At 41.1% G+C, this 23,274-nt stretch overlaps 1 protein-coding gene across 4 annotated transcripts in view; it reads right to left on the minus strand.

Moving 5' to 3' along the window:
• Positions 1-23,274, minus strand: part of PARD3B (par-3 family cell polarity regulator beta) — a 946,974-nt gene that overhangs the window by 367,131 nt on the left and 556,569 nt on the right. For all 4 annotated transcript variants that reach the window (XM_054971073.1, XM_054971072.1, XM_054971071.1 and 1 more), the window contains 2 exons: positions 16,168-16,374; positions 14,891-15,143 (listed from right to left, as the gene is read on the minus strand). In XM_054971073.1, coding sequence (XP_054827048.1) covers positions 14,891-15,143; positions 16,168-16,374 — 460 coding nt within the window. The remainder of the gene's footprint in view (positions 1-14,890; positions 15,144-16,167; positions 16,375-23,274) is intronic.

Raw genomic sequence — 23,274 nt, forward strand, 5'->3', positions numbered from 1 at the left:
ATAACTAGGAATGGTAAAGAAACAGAATATTCAAAACTATACACTGGTTTCACCAGAAAGTGGGCTAAACGTTTCCATTTTACCATGTCTTTTTATTATGTGTGAAATGTATTGCTTTAATAAAGATTCATACAAAAAAAAAGGTAGATAGCATGCACAGAGAGAGTTTATTGAGTTTCGTTTCTGAATGCTGGACTCAAGCCTCTAGCAGTTATTAAACTGCAGATGAAAATGCTTCATTATGCAAACTTTGGTCTATTTGGATTGCATTTTGCTGGTACTTAAAATGCTTTCGAGAGAAAGATTAATTTTCTTTTGCTCCATTTTTAACGAGGGCACAGTCATCAAGGTGCAGAAGGCCATCTTGCTCAAAGGGGGAGGGGGCATGTGCTCTCTGTTGACTCTTTCCCAGAAAGGTCTGCACATGTGACCACCTTGACGGGACCAAAGAGGCTTATTTATCACAACAAACTGCACCAAGGGATGTGGTGGGTTCCTCCTCTTTGGCAGACTTCAAGGACTGGCTGGACAAATATTGGTCAGGGAGCTTTAGGCTGTTCCTGCCCTGTGCAGGAGGTTGAACTAGATGGTCTGTAAGGCCCCTTCTAACTCTATGATGCTATTGTTTACTTCATTGTACACCTCGCCTTTCTCCCCAAGGGGAACCCAAAGCATTTTACATTGTTCTCCCTGCCTCTATTTTATCCTCATAACAAACCCACGAGTAGGGTTGCCAGGTTCCTCTAGTCTCCTGCTGGGAGGCTTGGGACCTGGTATTTACCTCTCTTTGGCCCAGTCTAAATCTTTGTGCATGCGCAAAAAGCACGCTCTGCGTCGGCATGATGATATCACTTCTGGAAGTGATGTCACCACACTGTGTGCGCAGTGGCATCACTTCCGGAACTGACGTTGTCGCTCCGGCTGTGGGAACACTCCCGTGCTCTGCATGGCTCCGATTTGGCTGGTTTGGGGCCAAATCAGCCCCAAACGGAGAGCGTGTATGCTGCTGCGGCGGGTTCAACGACATCACTTACACAAGTGACATTGCTCGCTGGGTGGGAGTGCATACCATGCACACACTCCTGAGGTGCCTGCCGGTGGTGGGCAAGCTCCTGGAGTTTGCTCCCTCCCGCTGATCGCTGGGCGATCAGCGGATGAGGGGATAAATCCCCGGGAGTTTACATGGGAATCCTACCCATGGGGTAGGTTAGGCTGAGAGTATGTGACTGACCCAAGGGCACCCTGCAAGCTTTCCATGGCAAAACGGGGGTTTGAACCAAGGTCTCCTGGATCCTAGTCTGGCACACTAACCATTACACCACACTGACCCATAATGCCTAGGGCCAGGCACAACCACCTGTTTGCTTCCACAGTTGAAGTCAAGTTTGTGTCTGGGGAAGCCAGTATTGGAGATGCAAGTGAAACTCCGGCTCACTTTGCTATTTCTGATGTCTAAAGAACACTGCCTCTCAAAAGCACTGTTCTTTGCCCCAGTTTCTTATTCTGGAGAAACAAAATCTCTCCTCCACATCTTGCCTTAGAAAGCCTGTGAAAATTTAGTTTAGTTCAGACATTTTTATATAAGCAACACTGCCTATGCATGAGTCCAACCATTTCTTCAACCATGTAAACATATTGTCATGTCTGTGCCCCATCTATTCCACTAATTGCTGGTGACCTGTTGTTATGAACCAATGTTTCATGCTGTAACTTGATGTCATATTGCCAGTGCCGTAACTGTTTTGTTTCACAGGCTTATTGAAGCTCCAGGTGCCTTATCTAACGGACTGCAGAAACTTTCAGTGCTTCTGATCTTGTATACTGCTCACTCCCATGCACTGCTATGTCTCAGCTTTGATCTCCTGCTTCCTCAGTGTCTCGACCTGATAGTACAAATATGTGAGACGTGCTCAGGACGAGTTCGCACCAAAAGTCCTGTTTTACTGTTGGGAGGGGGAAGGAGCAAACGTGGGGGTTAAGAGGAAGAATTTCCCCACATGTTACCATTCCTGTCAATCTTGATTTTAATGCTTAGATGCTTACCTTGCTCTGAGTAATCCTATGGACATATCTATGGAATTGATCTGATTTCTGAATAAAGCCATTTAACCAAGACCCTGGATTTCTTGTTGCAATGGTACAGGGATCTCTCTGCCATAACCTGCCATCCATAGCCTGACACATCTAGTGAGTTGTCCATAATATGTCACAGTCATACAATAAATTTCCCTTACAGTAATGAGACTGTGCCTTAGGTTCTTTGAATTCCTCTTCTGCCTCTAATTTGCATGTATTTCCCCAAACAGGGAGCCTCAAATCCCAGTGGAGACAAGTCCCAGCATTGCCTCCAATGCCAGAGATGAAAGTTTCCAGACTGCAAATGGTTTCACTTCCCCTCATCCCGTGATGCATTATAGTTGGGTGGAAAAGGCATCAGTTACAATCAAGATGAGACACACAGCTTAAGTATGGGAAATTCCTAGGCATGGCCTGCCCTTGCTTGTGGAACACTAAGGATCTGCTCCTCCAGTGCTTTGCTGTGGGCAAAAGGGTATCCATTCAATGAGCCTGGCTTTTGTCTTTGCCGTCCTGCTGCAGCCCCATATGCTCTTCCCCAATGCTTCTGGGCTGCAAAAGTCATGGGCTGAAAATCCTTCCGCTCATAGAAAAATTCCAGTAGATCCAAACCCTGGGGGATTTATAACATCTTTATCTTTTTTGCCAGAGTGCAGATAATATAAAGTGCTTTAGGGAGGTCTGTCAAGCCAGGGCTGGAGATGAGCATCGTGTTCGTTTACAGATGTTTTGCTTTCAAAAGCAGCAGCCCAGGTGTAGCGAGTGGAGGAGGGATTACTGTTACTGATCTTGAAAGTGTGGAGAGGATCTCAGTCAAGATGATCGTTTGCCGGGAACAGAGAAGCCAGAGAGTTAGAGGAAGAGCTTGCAAAGCAATGAAGTGCCCAAAATGGTAGGGGCAGCCAGCAACTGAATGTCTGCCTCCTCTTTCTATCGGTCACACTGCTCTACTGCATGCTCCTCTAGGCTTTTTACCCCACCCCCTTTCATGGACTTGCAGGGGAGTGGAAACTGGGCAGCTGTGCTGTAGAAACACTCTTGGACCACCTTTGAAATACGGCACATCATTCAGAAAGCGTCAACGTAAGTCAGTCAACCATATCAATGAAAATGGACTCATCCCATAAGAATTATCAACAGCCTGCCTTCATCTCAGCTCTGAATCCAAGAAAATATCAAAGAAACCTGTGACAACATAAAAAACATTTATCCAGAGGAGGTGTATGTTGGAAAGCTTGGAATACACTTTTTGAAGCATATTTTACAGTGTGAAATTTGATGTGCTTCTAAACTGGGCAGACATCTCAAAATGCCTAGCTGTGCAGTTCCTTCAGGAAAAATTCAGAGAGGTACAAATCTCGGTAAAATACGGAGTATATCTTTACAAGACATATTTGTAATAGCAATTTCTGAACAAGATCTGTAATAGAACAAATTCTGTTTTATTACAAGTAGAAACCAAACCTAGTTATCTACTCAGAACTAGGAAGCTGCATGCCAAATCGGTTTTCACCACCCAGTGGGTACAACACACTTCTCATGCAAATCAAGAAATTAAACAGGTTCTGCACAGGCACTGCTGTGAAACTGACAAGATGCAGAATATGATAATCTTCCCCCCAAAAAACATTTATATTTTAAGAGGTAGTGAAAGACTATCTAACATTCTATAGGATGCTTGAAACTTCCCTTTTAATTTCCAGTTACAATTAATATGGTAAAGATTGTCTGAGTGTAAGAATGTCAAACTCAACAATGGCACTGCTTGCAGTGCTCAAAAGACTATTGCACTGACTTCAAAACACATTATCAAGCTTGGTTTTCAGTCCTTTCCTGAGCAGATTCAACAGTTTTATGCAATTAGTAATTTAACTCTGGCTTGTTGAAGACACGGAGATACTGCAGTACATATGTGCAAGTTTGAATCTTTTCATGCATGGATGGTACAATCACAATACATTTCTACATACAGTTCAAGACAGTAACAAGTTAAGTCAAGCCTTGCTATATATTCACATTGTGGGGAAGGGCGGCGGGGAAGGCCGCAGCCAGCACCTCCACTTCGGCCTCCATGGCAGCCAGCAGGGTGGCGGTGAAGGCCGCAGCTGGTGCCTCTGTCGCCCATGCTGCCACTGCGGCAGCCAGCAGGGTGGTGGGGAAGGCCACCACCCGTGCCGCCGCTGCAGTGGCCAGCAGGGCAGTGGGGAAGGCCGCAGCCAGTGCCTCTGTCGCCCACGCTGCCACTTCGGCCGCTGCCAAGATGTTCCATGTAAGCGGGCTGCTGGTGGGAGGGAGCCCTTTAAAAGGGCCCTGAAGCTTCCCGAAGCAACACGAATCGCTTTGGGAAGCTTTGATTCAGTATTTCCGAATTGGGGCCATCATAGTGGCCCTGATTCGGAAATACCATTTGGGTTTTTTTCTGAACTGGGAACCCGAAGCACACACACCCTAGTAGGGAATACAACACCACACCCAGAAAGCTGACTTTATGAGGAAGACGTGCCAAAACTCTTAACAGCAGCATGTAGACAGGTTTTTAAGAGCCAAATACAGGGACAAGGAGAATAAGGGTAAAGTAAAATACAGAAAATTTGGCAGACCAACTGAAGCCATCCACACAGGTCTTATCCATAAAACTGATGAAGAGATGGTTCATTGAAGGACAAGCAGCTCTCCCCAGTTCCACTACATTATTGGTTGGTGTTTCACTTATAAGTCAGACTTTTCCCCTGGTTATTTTTCCAGAAAGAAAGCATTCTTTTAGATGCTGATAATGAATTCCATGCAATGAATTCCATGCAGCTTTTCCCTCTGAGATAGAAAAATATTTTTTAAAAATAAAATGAACAGCTCTTCCAAAAGAAAAGACATTTTAACAGAACAACAGCGGTAAACATATGTAAGTCCTCCACCACTCAAAGCTTAACCCTTTTGTGACAAAAACGCATATTTTAATTTTTAGGTTTAGTTTTGAAGGGTTTTTGAATGTTTATGGGTGTGTTCTATGTGGCCAAAGAGTACAACTGTGCTCTTTTGTAACAAGAAAACATAAACCCCTTCCAAGATAGAACATAAAAAAAAGTAAAAACAAGTTTTGCCACATGTGCCGTTAACTGTGAAAGTGTTAATTTTATTCTGACTTCTTTTAGGCATCCATTCCAGAAATACAACTTCCATTGAACCAACATTATAAGTTCCAATCGAGTACATATTGCCAGTAACATAGAATCCCAAACTCTGGCAATAAATTTGACAAAGTAGGCTATTGTAAGCCATGTTCAATGCCCATACAATGAAAACAGTGCAAAATATGTAGTGGTCTGCACAGGACTAAAATTAGGGTTCCTAACACTGCCTAGGCAAATTCTGGGGGTGGTGTTAGGGGAGGGAAAATGTGTTGTCCCTTCTGGATGATGCTCTAGGAATTTACCCTAATCTCTATGGTACACTAGGGGACATTCCTAAAGTGTCGCTATAGAGGCCATTTCCCCCCTCAATTTTCAAGAGCAGGAGAATGGAGCTGGGGGTAGGAATTCCCTGCTGGGACTAGGCAATTTACAGTGCAATCCTAAACAGAGTTACTCCAGTCTAAGACCATTGATTTAAATGGACTTAGACTTGAGTAGCTTTGTTTAGGATTGCAGCGCTAGAAACACAGGCCGTTTCCACACGGCTTACCTTCCCTCGGAACATCGCGCAAAACCCACAGAAGTTCGCGTTTTCTCGCGCAAGATTTGCAAGATGTCGCACAAATCTCGTGCGAGAAAACGTGATCTTCTGCGTTTTTTGCGCGATGTTCCGGGTCATTCCAAGGGAAGGTAAGCCATGTGGAAACATAAACCATAAACAGATGAGGGGGGGGGGGAAATGAAGGAAAGAAATGTTCTGCTTCAGACTAGTTCTGCACCATAGGAAGAAATAAAATGCCGTGTTCTGTGTTCTACTTGGTTTCAACTCTCTTGATACTTCATAAAGTTTTCTGCCTGCTTCCTGTTTTTGTTTGGTTCTAAATTGTGCAACATCTAAATTGTGAAATATCCGGCAGGCCTTATTTCTATCCAGGAAAAACAACAAATGCGTGTTCAAATGATTAGATCAGTGACTTCATGCCTGTAATAATCTCGGCTTAAAATGTCAAGTGGATCAGAGATGACTTGTTAGTTTAATCAATGTCTGGGCATTATAAAATAAATATTGCTTTAGCCAGACTCCTAAGTCTAGCGAATCTGTAAAATAACAACAACATTAAAATGGCAGTGTACTTATGAGACTGGTGTTGTCTTGCTATCATCCATGGGAACGAAAGGTCAAGAAACAGCACTGAAATAACGTCAACACAAATCGATTTTTTTTGTAAATTCGTTCAGCTGAGCTGGATATGCTACTTGCAAAGTATTAGTCAAAATTACAGAATATTCAGCATGATTTTGTAGGAATTAAGTTACCCCCAAGCATCATAACCGTTGCTCACAAAAATCTGTAAGAGAGAACAATGCCACGTCCAGCTACTCCATTCTAGATTTCCTTTGTGAAGTATTCATACATGAAAAATGCCAGTAGGGGGAGGGGGTTTCCCATGTTTATTTGCTGTGACAAACACCAGAGTGGTCTTAAAGCACCTTAAAACCCAAGAGATTTAATAGCAGCATAAACTTTCATTTGTATTTTATTTTTTAAAAAACCAAGAGGTAGAAATAATAAAATATATACTCATCGAAAATTGTAATTACAACAATTCCATAACATTAGAAGAGTTCCTATTTAAAAGTTTCGTTTTACTTGTCCCTCTGAAAGAGAAAAGAAAAAGGAGTTGGCGTAAAGCCTCAATAAGACTAGTCCTCACAGCTTGTGTCACAGTGGAAAACCCCTTAGAAGCAAAGTGGGTAAGGCACAGAATGCAAGACTCAGTGGAAGATCTGAAAGAGGCTGTGGGCACATACCAGGTGAGGTTGTTCTTGTTTGTTTATGCATACGTTTTATTCAATTTATATCCTGTTCTCCCTGCACGCGGGCTCAGGGCGGGTTACATCAAGCATAAAATTCAGTTTAAAATCACATTAAAAGCATACAATCATAGAATTACAGGTCTTAATCCCAAGGTGGTGGTCTTCAGCAACAACAATCCCCTGCCTCTTCTGATAGGTGGATCTCTGGTAATGATGGCCTTTAAAGGAACAACCAGCACTTTCCACTGAACCCAACAACCAACAGTTAGTTAATGTAATTATCTCAGTACTGGTTTTATGTGTGCATAAAGTTCAGTGTGGTGATCCAATCTTTAGATTATGGTATCATGGATCAGCATGGCCAGATCACTGGAGTCTTGAAGGGAAAGTAGTTTCTTAAACAGAGGAAACTGAAAAAAAGACACGGTTGGCCACAGACAGCCCTTGTTTCTCAAAGAGCAATGCTTTTTGCCTGCACAGACAAAGGGTAATCTTATTCAAACTTAAACTGAAAAATTAATCCCCTCTAAAATATCAGTACTAAAAAATACAATGAAAAAGATGAGTACTATCAACCAGCATCACCTCCTTCAGCATCTGATGAAGTTAGGTCTTGTTATCCCAAGATACACCGGTCTGTTTTTAAAGTACTATAAGACTCCTTTTATTTTTCCTGCATTTAAAAACTTGGAGCTCAGATGATGATAGGATGAAGACGTGTATTGGCCTCATGAATCTCAGGATCCCTATATCACATTAATAGACAAAATAAATCTATGCTCTGATGTATCTTTTATTTATTTAGAAAATCTGTAAGCCACCTCTCTAGAGACCTGCTTGAGGTGGTTAACAAAGTAAAACAATACAAGAAGATCATAATGAATGGTTGCCAGGCCTGGCCACCAGTGGGAGACCGGGATTGTGATATCACTTGTCTCTAAGAACAGCCCTCCAAACTCTAGGGTAAAACCAAAGAGTTTCACATAACTCCTAGAGAGGACTTGCATCACTTCAGGAGTTTTGCTGGAAGTGATATCATGTGTTTGGTCATTTTAATTTTTTTCCTCCCACTGCTGCTGCAACTGGTGGTGGAAAATGAGGCAGGAGCTTCCCTGCCCCTGCCAGTGGAATGGCAATTTATCAAAAAGCCAACCGTGTAAAAGGAAGCCAGAGCATAAAAACAGAATAAATCACCAAACAGCAGTCTAAAACGATAATTCACAAAATAATCCACATTCTAGAAGTAGACAATAATAGCTTAATACCAATAACAACTTAAAGAAAGAAGGTAACTCTCAGTTAAAACACTAGATTAAAAAATATTTTGGCTTGGTGCCTATAGGAAACTTAAGTAAGTGCCAGATGAACCCCATCTCTGGCCACTTCTGCAAAGGGGGGGGGGCGCTCGGGACAGGTAGCAGCAGGGCATGGGAGGAAGACTTAATGGGTGAGTTGGACAGTATGGGAGGAGGCGGTCCTTCATGTACCAATGTGGTGGCTTTCTGAAGCTTGCACTATTCTACAAGTTCTTTTAACCTAACTGTCTAGAATAATAAAACTGGACAGAATGGAGACTTGCAAGAACTTGTTTAAATAAGAAGAGAATTGCAGTTCTTGCAAGTCCTCCTTTGTGGAATAGTTTGAGAAAGACGGAATGGAAAAGCAGGAAGGGGTGTAAAAGCTTGAAATTGAGCATCTGACCCCTCAGAAGCTGAGTTTTTTAAAAAATGTCCATAAAAGAAATTGCCATGATTCCTCAATTTAAAAACAGTGAAAGATGAAAATAAAATATTTATTACATGAAGTAATGTCTAGAACCGTACACATTCAAGTATGCACTAATGGTGTACAGGTCTGGATCTTTTAACTGTGGCTGATTCCGCACACGTTGGATAATGCACTTCCAATCCTCTTTAGAGATCATTTGGAACTGAATTTTTCGTGCGTGAAACAAAAAATCCACTTCCAAATGATTGCTAAAGTGCATTGGAAGTGTATTATCCAACGTGTGCGGAATCAGCCTGTGTTTAAAATTCTAAACAAGTAATTTTAGGACAAAGTGCTCAAGCATCTCTTATAAACATACATGACTCGCTTTGCCTCTTCCAAGGTTCAACTTTTTGTTCTCTAGTCCTTTTCTTCAATACAAAACTAGCTGTAAGCTTGGTTATGATCTGCTTGGCAAATATAGGTCATCTTATTATCAAAGTACATTAATGAGTTAGGGGAGTATTGCCTTCTATGGTGCACTAGCCTAACTCGTTAACATTAATGAGATTTATGCACACATGCTAAGTGAAGAATAGAACTCTAATTAAACAAACAAATCTTTAGCTGCCTTTGCACATGAACATTTTTTAAAATATGAAAATATTCCTCTTGTTTTTCCTTTTGACAAAGACAACTGCAACTAAGGAGTCATCAAGATGGTGGGAGAAAGAGAAGGGTGCTATAATGTATTTAATTTTAAAACATATGACAAAAAGATTAAGTGAATTGTCTCAGATTAATTCTTACATCCCCCCCCCCCCGGTGCATGCAAACACTAAAATATAGTAGCTTTATTTAAAAACTGACAGTTTTATATAGTATATCTAAATCTGGGAATAAAAACAAAAACTGAAGGCCTTACAAAACCTTGTAAATATCTTCTGGTTATAATTTAGTTCTCTCTCTACAGTATGATGCATGCCTTTCTTTACAATCTATATTAAATGTGATCAAGAAATGGATTATGCAGCTCTCTACCCTACAAAAGATCCAAAAAAGGTATGTGGGTGGTGCATGGATCCCAGTACTAGATCTCTGTATCCCATGCTACAGTCAGTGTGGAGGGCACCGACTTGGAATTGTGTAATCATCACCTCCTAGAAGCAGGTGACTCCTCCTTACAGAGAAGCAGGCAGAGCCCGGATCATGGACCCCGTTAATCCAAAAAGAGACTGCACATCACAGATTATATCAGTCTTCAACGCACAAAGGAATTGTTTGGGCACCTGCAGATGTGCAAAGAAAGCCCACTGCAGCACATATCACTCCCTTGAGTGGGGCTTATAGGGACTAGGTGTGAACAGAAACCAGTATGTTCCCTACTCAGGAGCATATTGCAGAGTCAATACTTCGGGCCTGAGTGGAAAGTACATTGTTGGTACCAAGGAAATGGTCCCCCTCCCATTTCCAGCTAAAAATGAAAAATTAAAATCACTCAGGTGCTTAGCTCAAAGCAAAACTGGCAAATTAAGAAGGCAAAAAAGTCTCATACTGTGAAAAGAAGAAAAATACTCCAATGCTAATTGTTAGCAGGGAAATGAATATTTTCCAAATAAGAAAAGCACAGAGACAATTAATGTTAGGTACGTTATTAGTTGCTCCAGCACACTTAATAAAGGAAATATGTACGAGAAAACAGTTCCCGCTGAAACAGAATTTTAGAACCCATGAGGACTGTCTACTAATAGCCCACTGTTCCACCATTAACTCAGTCAACATAATGAAACTACTTTTGCTCAGGAGACAGAGAGAGAGAGAGAGAGAGAGAGAGAGAGAGAGAGAGAGAGAGAGAGAGAGAGAGAGAGGGTGCTATGCCAAAACCAACCATGCTTTTTTAATGTCTACATGCAGAATGAAAATATAGTAAAGGGCCTGGGTGCTCTGCATTTTATCCTTTCCCCCATCTTTCTTCGGGAAATGCTGTATGCAGGGTTGGTCTGTACCTTATAAAGCAAAACATCATGCTTGCAGCCTATTGGCCCCTGCCTATAGGGAGCCAGCTATTAAAATTTCATTGGTATGGCTGCAGTCCATCAGCTAACTTACCTTCAGACCCATAAAAAGGGTAAACCCAGGAATTTTACAGCCACTATCTGGAAAAGGTAATAACAGGGCCACAGTCACATTACATTTATTATACACTATGCCTTTAACAACTGCTCTGGGATCAGGCCACAGAGCAACAGTTTTGCGAGACAGATGTCACATTATCTGGATGATTTAAAAGGTTGTTTTTTATTTAACTTAATTTAGAAATGAAGTCAAAGCTTCAGCTTTGCAGCAGGAAAAATACACTCGAGATGATTTCAGATCAGAAAAGTAAACTAACCAGGCTACAAATTAAGAACTTAATACCCATCATCTAGTCAACTCAAAGATACACTTCCTGCCACTTCCTTTTGAAGGGATCAAGCGCTGAGTTAAGCACAACTAAGCACCCAGAAATTGGCATGAGGATTACCATCTTCACGCTGACCCAAATTGCATTGGCTGAGGTAGTCCTAAGAAAGTGGAAGATTAAAGTTCCTGCTCTGTCTGCAGTGCTAAGTAAAACACAACAATATGCTTGCACGGTTGGGGCAGCATGATTTGTATAATTTTTTTTCTGAACCATGTTCACCTAGACAAAATTTAAGGCTAGTGTAACTGTGAAGGTGTTAACAGTTGATGGTCCTCTTCCTCCCTTTGATCGGATCTTACCCCCTCAAGCAAGGATGCAACAGCTATCATGAATTTACCGCTAGTCTACAAATAAATCTGGACCAATAAAGATGTATCTTGCTTCTGATTGAACCATGTGTTGTTCACTGGCTCTAACTGTAAGTAAGGATTCCTTTAAATCTGGGTTGAAAGAGGCAGCGCGTTAGAGCTACCTGGAAGCCAGCATCTTTCCCAGCTGCTTCCAGAATAGTAAATTCATGATAGCTGTTGCATCCTTGCTTGAGGGGGTAAGATCTGAACAAAGGGAGGAAGAGGACCATCAACTTTTAACACCTTCACAGGAAGCCTACAATAAACTTCTATATTGGAGGGGGGGACTACAATTCCCATGAGTACCAATTGTTAAAGGAACAGCACATAGTTCTGACTACACAGATACTGAGGCTTTCTAAGCTGTGGTTACAGTACAGTAACCTTTAGTAAGAAAGCAAACATTCTCTAAAGTAGTATCCAGAGCTACAAGTAAATAGCAGCTTTTCACAGTTGTAAGATTCTACAATTCTGGGCTACCACTCCAGGCAACGATCCTCCTTCCTTTAATTTTGACTTGTCTGTGTTTTGTAACAGTGACACCTTCTCTGCAACTGAAGAAAGATCATGCTAACAGGTATTTACAGAGAAGCCACTACTCACAAGACTAACTGAATAGCCTTTGGGAGATGGAGACTTCATGTAGCAACCTGGATGTAGATATGCAAGAAAGCAACACAGGTCATAATACAAATTTTCCTCTTAGTGAACAGCTGCGAGCACTGATTTAACAAAATGTGGAGTACAGAAAACACAACAAGCTAATATAGCTAAAATCTGAAATGATAAAAGGTATGTTACATCCTCTGACTATCAACTGGCTTTTCTGAAACCAACATCATCGCTAAGGAAGCACATACATTACTTAACCATTTAGGACTCCTCTAGAGCTCTGGGAGACCTTTCCTGGTTTACCTTTAAACTTATTTTATTTTTCTATCACTAGTAGGAACTGTCCATTGAATTATGGGGTTGCCATTATACCTTTAGGCATGTAGTTAGTACTCCCATAAATTAAAATTTAAAATAATGTAATTCAATGTCTCTTACCAACCAGACTATCCAATTTACTATAATCTGATATTACATCCTCAACTGAAATAAAGTCTCAGTACACATCACAGCACTGGCTTGGACTCTGTTTATGGCCCTTGTATCTTCCTTCGCTCTCCTCAAGACTGTCAAAGGTTAAGAGTACAGCCCCTGCTACGACTCTGTTTATTTCTGCTTCTCTCACTCCATAGTGATGTACAAGGAGGGTGCAGTGGTCACATCTGAAATGAAACCTGAAATATTGACAATGGAAATGTTTGTGGTGTAAAATTAGATGGTATAAGATAGTTGTTAGCCATCTTCAAAATTAAGTATATGTGTGCTTGCATGAATTTATATTTCCTATGCTAATACAAAATTAATGTTCCTCAGGGGTCAACATCTTTTGGATGGCTTGAAAGTCTTAATTTTGTTGTAGTCGTCAAGGAGAAATCAGTTTTCTTGCTACCTGTTCAAGCCAACTTGTGTGTGTGTGTGCATGTGTTCATTTACCCACTGACATGGTGTCTTGCCAGAAGACACAGCCTTGCAGTCATTTTCTATGCGTCTAATAGATTTTAAAGAATGTATTATTCCTAAAATAGAGCGTACTAAAGGCCTTCTTTGTTGATCATCAGGATTAAATTTACGGCCATCTCTGGCAACCATATTACCAGATCTCCGTGCTTCTTGACCACTAAAGGCTCAAGCTGTATTTTGAGATACCTTCATTCTGAAAATACATTTTTTTTCTGTCCATCCACAAATTTACATCACTATATCTTAAGTAAGAAACAGAGCGGACATCCTGTTATTAAAACTCAACTGTGAAATGTAATGAAAGCCTAAAGTCTAATACCTAAATTGTATCAAATATACAACAATCTACTTCTTTACTTTAGCAAAATGTAACCACTATTTTTTCAAGCTGCAGGGTCATCCTTGGTTAGTCATTGGATGGGAGACCTCCGAGGAAGACCAGCTCGCAATGCAGAGGCAGGCAATGGCCAGCCACCTCTGTTAGTCTCTTGCCTTGGAAACCCCATCAGGGGTTGCCATAAGTCAGCTATGACTTGACAGTACTCTCCATCATCAGCAACAAATTAAATTATCATTTAGCAGTAATGCCCTCGCTTCTTGATTCATCATTCCTATCCTAACACTTAGATTCCTGTTTCGAGACATGAAGTCATACAGTTAATGGGAAAGTGTCTTAAACGACATGAGCACTCTCTATGGAATAATGAGGTAGAATCTCTTGAAAAGTCATTTTGTCAAGGGAACTACAAGACGAGAGACATTTAGATCCACAGCAAATCTGCATTCTGGATATACACCAGAAGGTCCTATCCCACTGCTGGTTTTATCGCATTATGGTCAGCTTCCTAGACACACGTCCATGTGAAAGCAGTCCTACTCCTTGAACAATGTCCGTGTTCACAAAAATGGTATTTAGAGATGGCAGAGCAGCTGGCGCGTATTTTAAAACTGGCTGGCCAATGTACATAATGCAGCAACTGCAGGAGGAAACTGTCAACCCAACCTAACAAAACAGTACAGTGCATCTCCAAGGTCAAAAGCATGGTCACGAAATGAACATGTATACAGCAAATCATCTGTGATACAAGCCACTTGTGTAAAACTCTTCCTATGCCACCTATTCCTGCATGGAAAAACATCAATCCATATATCTACATCAGAAAATATATTAATGACACATTTCCTCCTTATGCTATACAACAGAATTCACACTCCTGCCTGTACTTTCCTGTGCCCTTAATACCATCTGGAAGAGATTTGATGTTAGCCCGTTTTTTATCTCCTCCCTGAATGCTGATGATGTGTCCTTTTTCATGATGGCACCGCACTTGCAGAACATTGTCTCAAGAGAAGATGATCAAGCTGACCGGTCGACTCAGACTTTTTTTGTTCCAACATGAGTGATCTTCCTCCTTATTCACATGATTCTGCCATATTTTTAATGTGGCTGATGCTGTTGTACTTTATGTATTTAAAGTTAATAGTCTTATTTGTTATGGCCTGCCCAGTTCTTTTTTAAAGAAAGGTGGGATACGAGTTTTAATAAAATAATTGTTAAAAATTCAAGATTTTAAAACGTTTAATATAGTCCTGCTGCAGTAAGTAACATATATGACATATAAAGCAGCTCTTAATCCACAGCAAATGAGGTTCAGCGCACAGAAGCAAATGCACTGAAAGGAGAGAACGTGAAAGTTGAATTGACTGAATCTTGATTTAACACAGTACTAATATTAAACTTGGTTAAGTTTTTTAAAAAGGAAAATATAACATACCTCAACATGGCACCCAAACTTTTCTTCTTTGTTTTTCTTTCTGGATCCTCAGTCTCTTCTTTCTTGTCCTTTTCTTTAGGTTTGCTCTGTGGATTCACTTTTTTATTCTTTTCTTTTATCTTCAATTTTTCTTTGCTTCTCTTGTGTTTCTTTACCTTGCCTTCTGTCACTTGTAATTCAGAGTTCATTTGAAAAATTGGTTCAAAGTTCTGCGCTTCCTGACCAGAAAGAGAGCTCTTATCAGAAAGGCCATCTGCAATGGGATGATAGACATAATTAATAAGCAGGGATTAGAGAATGGCATTTATGAAAAAAATGTAAACAATAGAAATTACAGAGCTGGTATTTATTTATTCATTTTAAAAAGTTATAAAAATTGTTCCAATATAATGCATTTCCATTGAGTTTTATACACTGAGAAAACCATAAAAAGGCAATTCCAACCAGGCTGTACTCTAAATTAAGAACAGACATGTTATAGGTTCATATTTTCTGGTTGTTAAAACTAATAACTAGATATGGGAATAATACTGATGGCAAGGCTTGTCAAAATGAACCCCAAACATAACTTCAAATTGCCTCCTGAGACACACACAAAGTTTTGTTTTTTAACAGACTTAATAGAGCATAACTGGACTTCAAAATTTATGAATGTACCTTTTGTAGTTAGACTGGTACTGTCGAAAATAATTCACAAAAGTTCTAAGGGAAGGCCTAAGTGACTCCAGGTTGGGTGTTATACTGATTTTTTTTAAAAGACAGTTTGTTATGATTGCAACGTGACTTATGATATGAACTAGCGGCGCCATCATCATTCTCTTGGGCTTGTGAACTCTCTGTTAGTAACAAGGAAAACAACAAAAGACTTCAATATGTACATAAAAATTAAAAGGATGTCCAGTCTGAAAAGATTTAAAGCTCCTGTAGTACTGAATAACAGGAAGCATGTGATACACAGAAAGGAAACAGAAGGTATGCACCACACAGCCTGGGAAGCCTGGGCCAGACGTGACCTGACACATGGACCACTTTGGGCTGAAACATCATGTACAGTTGTAGGACAGCCCTGCTACCAAAGAGGCTGGTCCACATCAGGAGCCGAACGAGGTTCCCAATAATTTAGAGGCCCCTTTTCGTTATTGTATAGAAAATCTAAATTGGTACCCACAACTACTTAACTGTTCCTAGCTCTGAACAGTGAAGTATCTTAGAACACTACTCCCAACCGACTGCAACGGGAACTTCCCGATCCTAGACGACAGAAGTCCTTGACCTACCTTGTGCTGTATCTTCAGGGCCATCGTACGACTTGTCTATGGCAGCCCTGAAGCTTTCATTGCAGCCTCTGCCACGGACCATGTGAGGCCTGGGCCTGTAGAAAGGAAGCTCATTCTTCTTCACTTCAGCAACAGCCGTCTGTAGACTCTCGAGGGAGCTCGACTTCTTCAGACCAAGGGTGGGACCAATATCTTTACCAGGAGATTCTGAAGGAAAGAAAAAAAAATAAAACATACATTTAAACTACCCAAGGCGGTAACAAAATTGTATCATGCATATGTTTTATACAAGAGTGATATGTGGTACTCCTATAAACTGTTAGATCCTGCTGTTGTAAAACTGGAAAGTCACCTCTTGCTCTCCAAAGCTAACTAGAGTTTTTAACTAATAAATTATACTTGCAATCCTCTTAGGTATAGAAAACATATGCAGCCATGAAGTCTGGAAATACATACAAGTCACAAACGGCATTTCTATTCTGACTCATCAAAAAACCTTCCTTTGGCTGGGCAGCTGTGTGGTTCTGCAGTAGAACAGCAGGATTCGACACCTTATCTGTCTGAAGAAGGGAGCTTCGACTCTTGAAAGCTTCAACCTTGTTAGTGTCTAAGGTGCTGCTGGACTCAGATCCTGCTGATCAAAGAATGTGAACAGCAGGGCTAAACGAGGCCACTCCACTGAGATCCCGATCTAATTTCACAACCGACACGGGTTCACTCTCTAGTTAATGCCATAGAAATTCAAAATCAGTTTGCCAGACAAACTGGAATTTATCTGCGGCTTTGTTAGATTGCTGAGGCTTTTTGTTTAAGAAATGACACTCCGAATGTCATTTTAAAAAAATCCTTACTTTACATTTTTAAACATTTTAAAAATGTTCTTTCATGTACAAGAATTCTCCTTTTAAAGCAAGGATTCGATCAGGTGCAAGCACACCGTTGCCCTCATTGAAACTAGCAAAGGAGACTCTCGTATGTACGGGCCCTTAAGTATGCAGAGACCCTTCTCATTTCTGCCCACCCAAGATTCCTTCTGGCTTTGGCTAGATTTGCTATCAGCCTTTATATGGGGTGGGGGGAATCCTCGATGTGTTACGACTGCAACTGTGGCAGGGTACTTAAGACAGCTTAAGTTATTATTGAAGAAACATGTTCATTCGAAGCAGGCAAAAGCTTCTGATCTTCAAATGTACTGTTCTCATAGACCTTCTCATACATTTCTCAGACTGATAATTTACAGATTTATAGAAGACTTCCAGGGGGATGAGAAAATCACTGAATTTTCATTCATGTTTCTCATCCCCCGAGTGGAAATGATGTCACACGTACCTCCCAAGGAAGGCTTTCGGTATTCTAATCTCAAGCTCTCCTAATTAGCAGCCTAAATGTTCCTACATCTGCATCCATGGACTGTGGGCTATTGTGCTTTCACTGAGCTAAATGCAAGTGCACTAGCTTGTCCACACATGAAAATCCAGTTGCAAATGATTGCTATACTGCAACAATAGCACAATATCTAACAATGTGCAGATAGAGCCCAGGGTAGGTTGTAGAATCCATCCTTTGTGCTCATATAATAAGTACTGTTAGAAAGTATATTAGAAGAGCAGATTATTTTACAAAAACAATTATTCGTTTTTAGCACGGATTAGAACAAGCAAGCTAGCAATATCTTCAATAACTCACTCCAAGCTATGCTGGCTGAGCAAGGTGGTAGGCTATGCTATCAAAGTACACAGCAAGGGCTCTATAAATTAAGCACAAATATTTCTACAACATCCTGTTTAACACATTTCATTACCCTCTATGGACATGATTTTAACATTCAAATTGGACAAGTATGTATTTCTCCCACTCTTCCCTCTCTTTTCTCTTTATAGGCCTGAGCTACCCAGTCTACAAGGGGACTAGACGAAGAGCCAATTCCACAGGGATTTGTGTAGTTACAGGGGTGGCTGTCTATTACACATGTGTGAATTTGTAGAAAATAAAGATGGCACACAATGTGTAAGTAAAACAAGGAAGAGTGCAAAGCTAGAACTGTCAAATGGGTTTTAATGTTATGTAATTTTAGAAAGCAAACAAGATCATGGTCCCTATTTGAATTACATGCAAAACTGCACAGTTGGAAGATTTTACTGATTGCCACTGCTTAAAATAGATGGAGAGCTGGAAATACTCATTGTTTGGTACCAATTGTAAGATAATAAAGAAACAGAAAGAGGATAGCGAAATGAAGATTGTCTAAAATAAATCTGCGTAACTAATGAAGCTAAGGAGTGGCAGGAATAAGAGAAAGGATGGCTATCAAATGGGGAATGATCAGCAACACAGAAAGCAATTTACACTGCTGTTCCCTGGGGACTCTGACATCTAGTGTGTGTGTGTGAGAGAGAACCCAGTTTGAAGGGAAACTTGGTTGCTAGGTCACAAAGTGCAAGCTTCCTTTGTTCATTAATTGCCATTGTGGAGTCTACCATTATTGCCAAATTAGCAACTGCTGAAATGGATTCTGAGCACTGCCTTGCTTGCGATATAAAAGTGCTTAAAATTATTCAAGGCATATCAGCATCAGCGAGAAGTACAGCGGTGCTCATCTGAGGCTGGCAAGGAAGGACTGCAAAGAGGAGCATAATCACTGGAGAAGAAAAGATAAAGGAAAAGCTGCTCTGATCAGAGCAGAGAAAAAGCAGTGCGACTTTTCAGGGGGGGGAACAGCTTTGATTGCTAGCTTTTGACAGGAAAATCGCCATCCGCCTCAAAATACACAATTCTCTTCCAAGGCTTCACTTGAGCCCTGAAACCTGCTTTCAGCGTCCTGCAAGATATATGGCTAATAAAGAAAACGCCTCTGACACGTACAATGCCCCCTCTCTTCATGCTCCACTACTCGTTGGACAAATGTGAAGCTGCACTAAGAGAGCCATCCCGAACGGGGCTGCTCAGAATCCTCCTCGGGTCTCTTTAGTGTGGGGTTTATTACCAGGAAAGTACTCTTAGGGCTGCACTGAAATCCTCATAACTACGACTACAGTGACATGGCACTGGGCTCCTGACACCTGTGAAGAAGGAGGATGCAAGTCAATTATACCTCACTCGAGAGGCGGCACACAGGCACTCCCCCCTCCTTGTCGCTCCCTACAGCATCCATGGGGCTCTCGCAAAGAGCATCAGCCTCACCGCCAGACTGTATCACTTCAGACCACAGATGGGAACTTGCATGACTGAAGGACCACCCGCACAAACAAACAAATTGTACACAGAAAACTGGTACCAGGTTGGGGGCTGAGCTAGGACACTTCTTTACTTTCTTTGTTACTTTCCTCTGTGGAGGATGGTGGTTGTGTGTGCATGTGTGTGTTTCCTAAAACAGAAGAACATTCAGTCGTGTGAGCTCTCATTCCCGGCTGGAAGTGGCAGAGTCTATCAATGAACGCTGCACATGATGTTCACGAGAACTACGTCATTGGGTGTGGATGGGAGTAGAAACTCCCTAGAGACCTGCCTAACTCTGCAGTGTCCAACAGTTTCTCCCAGAGATTTGAGATCCAAGGGAAATTCTGTATGTTAACCAGGATCCTGGAAACAACATGTCAGTGTACACCATCATTTTTACACACTGCGGTTATTACCATTTACATCTCAACAAGTGATACCTACAAGTTGTGTTGTATGCAAGACTTGGCAGTATAGTTATGTTGTATGCAAGACATGTAAGCATGGATTCCAGTAGGCCTGAAGGATATGGTAGGAAGGCATGCTCATATGCACCCACCAAGGATCATGAAGGTCAAAGGTCAAGTTTCTTCACACTAGTGAGACAATCAGCGAAGCAGGAGCTACTGATTCCATTTTGTCTTTGCACTTGAGGAGATCCTCTCCACAATCAAGGTAGAGATGCTTACTGTGATGGTTTGGTACTATGGGATGGGTTAAATTAAGACTAATGGAGAGCAAATGAGAAACTTGTTTCCTGTATCAATCAACTTAAGTTGATAAACTTGTGAAACTGGAGAGCAAAGACATATGGCATAAATGATGACATATAGATGGATGCCATATGTGTTCACAAAGACACTTGGGAGGTTTAGTTTCCATTTAAAGTAAATGTCATTTTTGCCTTTGAAAATACAACTCAAGGATAATGTCAATCTTGGTGCAGTAATGTGGGCAGATGGCTGTGATCAGGTATCCTTGGGTTGCATTATCAATTCTGTTTGACACCTCCTTGGGTTTTAAAACTTGCTCAAGGAGGTTACAAATGGAATAGAACTTTTTACTATAATCACTGCCAACATGCAGAAAACCAGCTTGACTGAAACCACTGCCAGCCACAAAATGTCTGATAAATGTCTGGCCAGCAACCCCATGACCCAGGAGCTTAAATGAATGTCAGTCTCACAAACGCTGGCAAAGAACCGAGAATATGAAAGCATTATGTACATGTTTATTACTATTTTTATTTGAAGTGTTATTTGGATTTCTGAATCAGAACTTACATACCTACTGACAACATGGGAAATGGAACTACTGGCAATTTTTGAATAAATGCTTAGCTTGGCCTCAAGAGCGGGGCCCTCAGAAAATCAATTTCTCAGGTTTTTTTTTTTAAAAAGACAAATACTACAGTGTTTACATTGTCAGTAAACACAAAAACTACAATCTATAATTTAAGTTCATGCCAATGAACCTAAAATTAGACCACAAGTTGAACAGGTTTATGACCTAATCACGTTCTATAGTGATACTGTCAAAATATGGAGTGAAATGGCAAAGATTAACTACACGGTATATTCCCTTGAAATGAAAATGAAGTTTCCCCCTCACCTCCTTGGTTCTGCCCTTTAAAATTAGCTATCCATGATTATTCAAAAGCATACTGAGGATTTTCTCTGTAACATTAATAGTAGATTATTTTATTGCCCCTTTTCTTAGGTTGCATAATACACTGACTCTTTTATTGGCAACCTTTGAAAGTTCCAACATTAATAACTTCCCAGTGAAAGGATATGGTGGAAACCGGATAAAGAAAATGGGGTACCTTGTATATTTAAGGGAGCGTGCGTATGCATGTGCGCATGCACACAAAAACAGGGATATACACATGGAGATGTGTTAGTTTTTGAAACATTCATCACCACTGGTTCTGAGATCTGTGGTTTCAGATGAATGTAACTGTACCCACTGGGATCTGCATCAGAACCAATGGGTCAAATAGAAACTCCTTGAGGATTTTCAACCCCCCCCCCCCACAAAAAAACAGAGGATTAAGCCATCTTCATGGTGTCCTGGTCCCAATCTGAGCAAGATCTTTTACTGTGGCTATTTAACGGGGGAGGTCCCAATTGGAGCTTCATTTACGGGACCTCCCACAGTACTGTCTGATTTTACTATCTGCTGGTGAAGTGATATAGGATGGATATATGTATGAATGAAACATGGACTTGAAGTTAGATAAAAAATACCATTTACAAACATCCATGGGTCTCTACTTCTACTTAAACCAATTACTCAACAAATATATTTTGAGATTAATTTCTTCATCAGCTTATAGAAAACCACACTGCAAACTGCATGTAGCAACAAAAATCCTATGAACCGATGATTACTCTGTATTTCTAAGTGTGTTAAAGAGCCAGAAAACATATTACAATCATCACAGGAACTGGCATCTCTCAGGTGAGTTTTACACCTTCTCACAATGCACACACTGTAACAGTTAGCAGCTTTCATCCTGGAGATCCAGGATATGAGGTAGTGAGTAGAGGTGGGCAAGGTCTGGAAAATGGACCAAAATTAGACACGGTCCATCTGTAAGCAGTCAGCCTGGCCTTCGCCAGTTGTACAGCAGTTTTCATATAGCTGCGTGTAATATTAAAAATGTACAAGCTTTTAGAGTTCAAAATGGCTACCGTATAGCCCCCCGAGAGCCTCTGCCGTTGCTACATCCTGCCCAGGAAAACCAGGCATGCGAGGAATGTTGCCCTAGAATGAGGAGTGATTGCAGCTTGATTGGATTTACTATCTCTCCGGCCCCACCGGTGCCCAGAGCAACAAAGGACTCGCAGAGTCACCCCCACTTAGCACATTCCTCTCCCCCCTTCCATGATGAGATCTCTTGTCCATGATTAAGGAGCTAATCAAATGACATTCATAAGTACAGACAGTCATTCCTGGCACAATGTATCCCCTCCCTAAAAACACTTAACCTAGCTCCAGTGTACTTCATCAGAAAAACTGTCCTTTTTGTGCAGTGCTAGAACTAGTTTTGCATCTGCATTCACACACCCTGGCAGCTATCAATCAAAGTACTCAAGCCTTTTGTCTAACCCAGGAACTGACCATTGAAGTCTTTGTCCTAACTGGTAGGAGGACTCTCTTCCACCTCTGGGCACATTTTATCTATAAAGGTAGAGCTCTGGCCCCATTCAAATCAAACACGTTTCCGGATCCACAAGTGCTGTTCCCTTGAGGTTTGCTCTAAGCTCTTGCCTTGCCAAGGCTGCTGGACGTTTGAAGCTTCTCTCTCCCTCTCTCCTCACCACAGACTGGACCCCTTCTCCAGGATAGGTAGATATATTTACTCCCTCTCGCTATTCCCAATTTCTGGCTACATTTCCTAGGACTCTGTGTGTATGTGTAATTATTTTCCCCAGTAAGTTGTATGTATGTGCATGAAGTTCTTCTGTTCAATAAAAAGTTATTGTTTGATATTAAGCACCAGACTCGCTTGTTCTATTGTCGGAAGGGACCTGGTATACAAAGGTGACAGATCCCCATTACCGCCTCTCGTATAGCTGTCTTCCTTGCTTGCTAATTCCCCCATAAATCATATTTTGCAAGGAGACCACTTCCGGTAACATGGCCCGGTTCATGAACACACAATTAGTGGGACTAACTTTTTCACAAATTTTGGTCCATTTGGGCTGGTCCATTCGTTCATGATCCATGAGTTCAGACACCCTGGCACCAATCTATCAATTCTCGATGAACCCCGGATTTCCTTTAAAATTCTGAGATTAAAAAATCATCACGGAGGACTTAATTTCCCTGATCTATCATTATACAACAAAGCAATCAGACTTTCTAATCTCCTCTCGCTTTGGC

This window comes from Eublepharis macularius, chromosome 2, assembly GCF_028583425.1.
Source record: "Eublepharis macularius isolate TG4126 chromosome 2, MPM_Emac_v1.0, whole genome shotgun sequence".
Classification (NCBI taxonomy): Eukaryota; Metazoa; Chordata; class Lepidosauria; order Squamata; family Eublepharidae; genus Eublepharis; species Eublepharis macularius.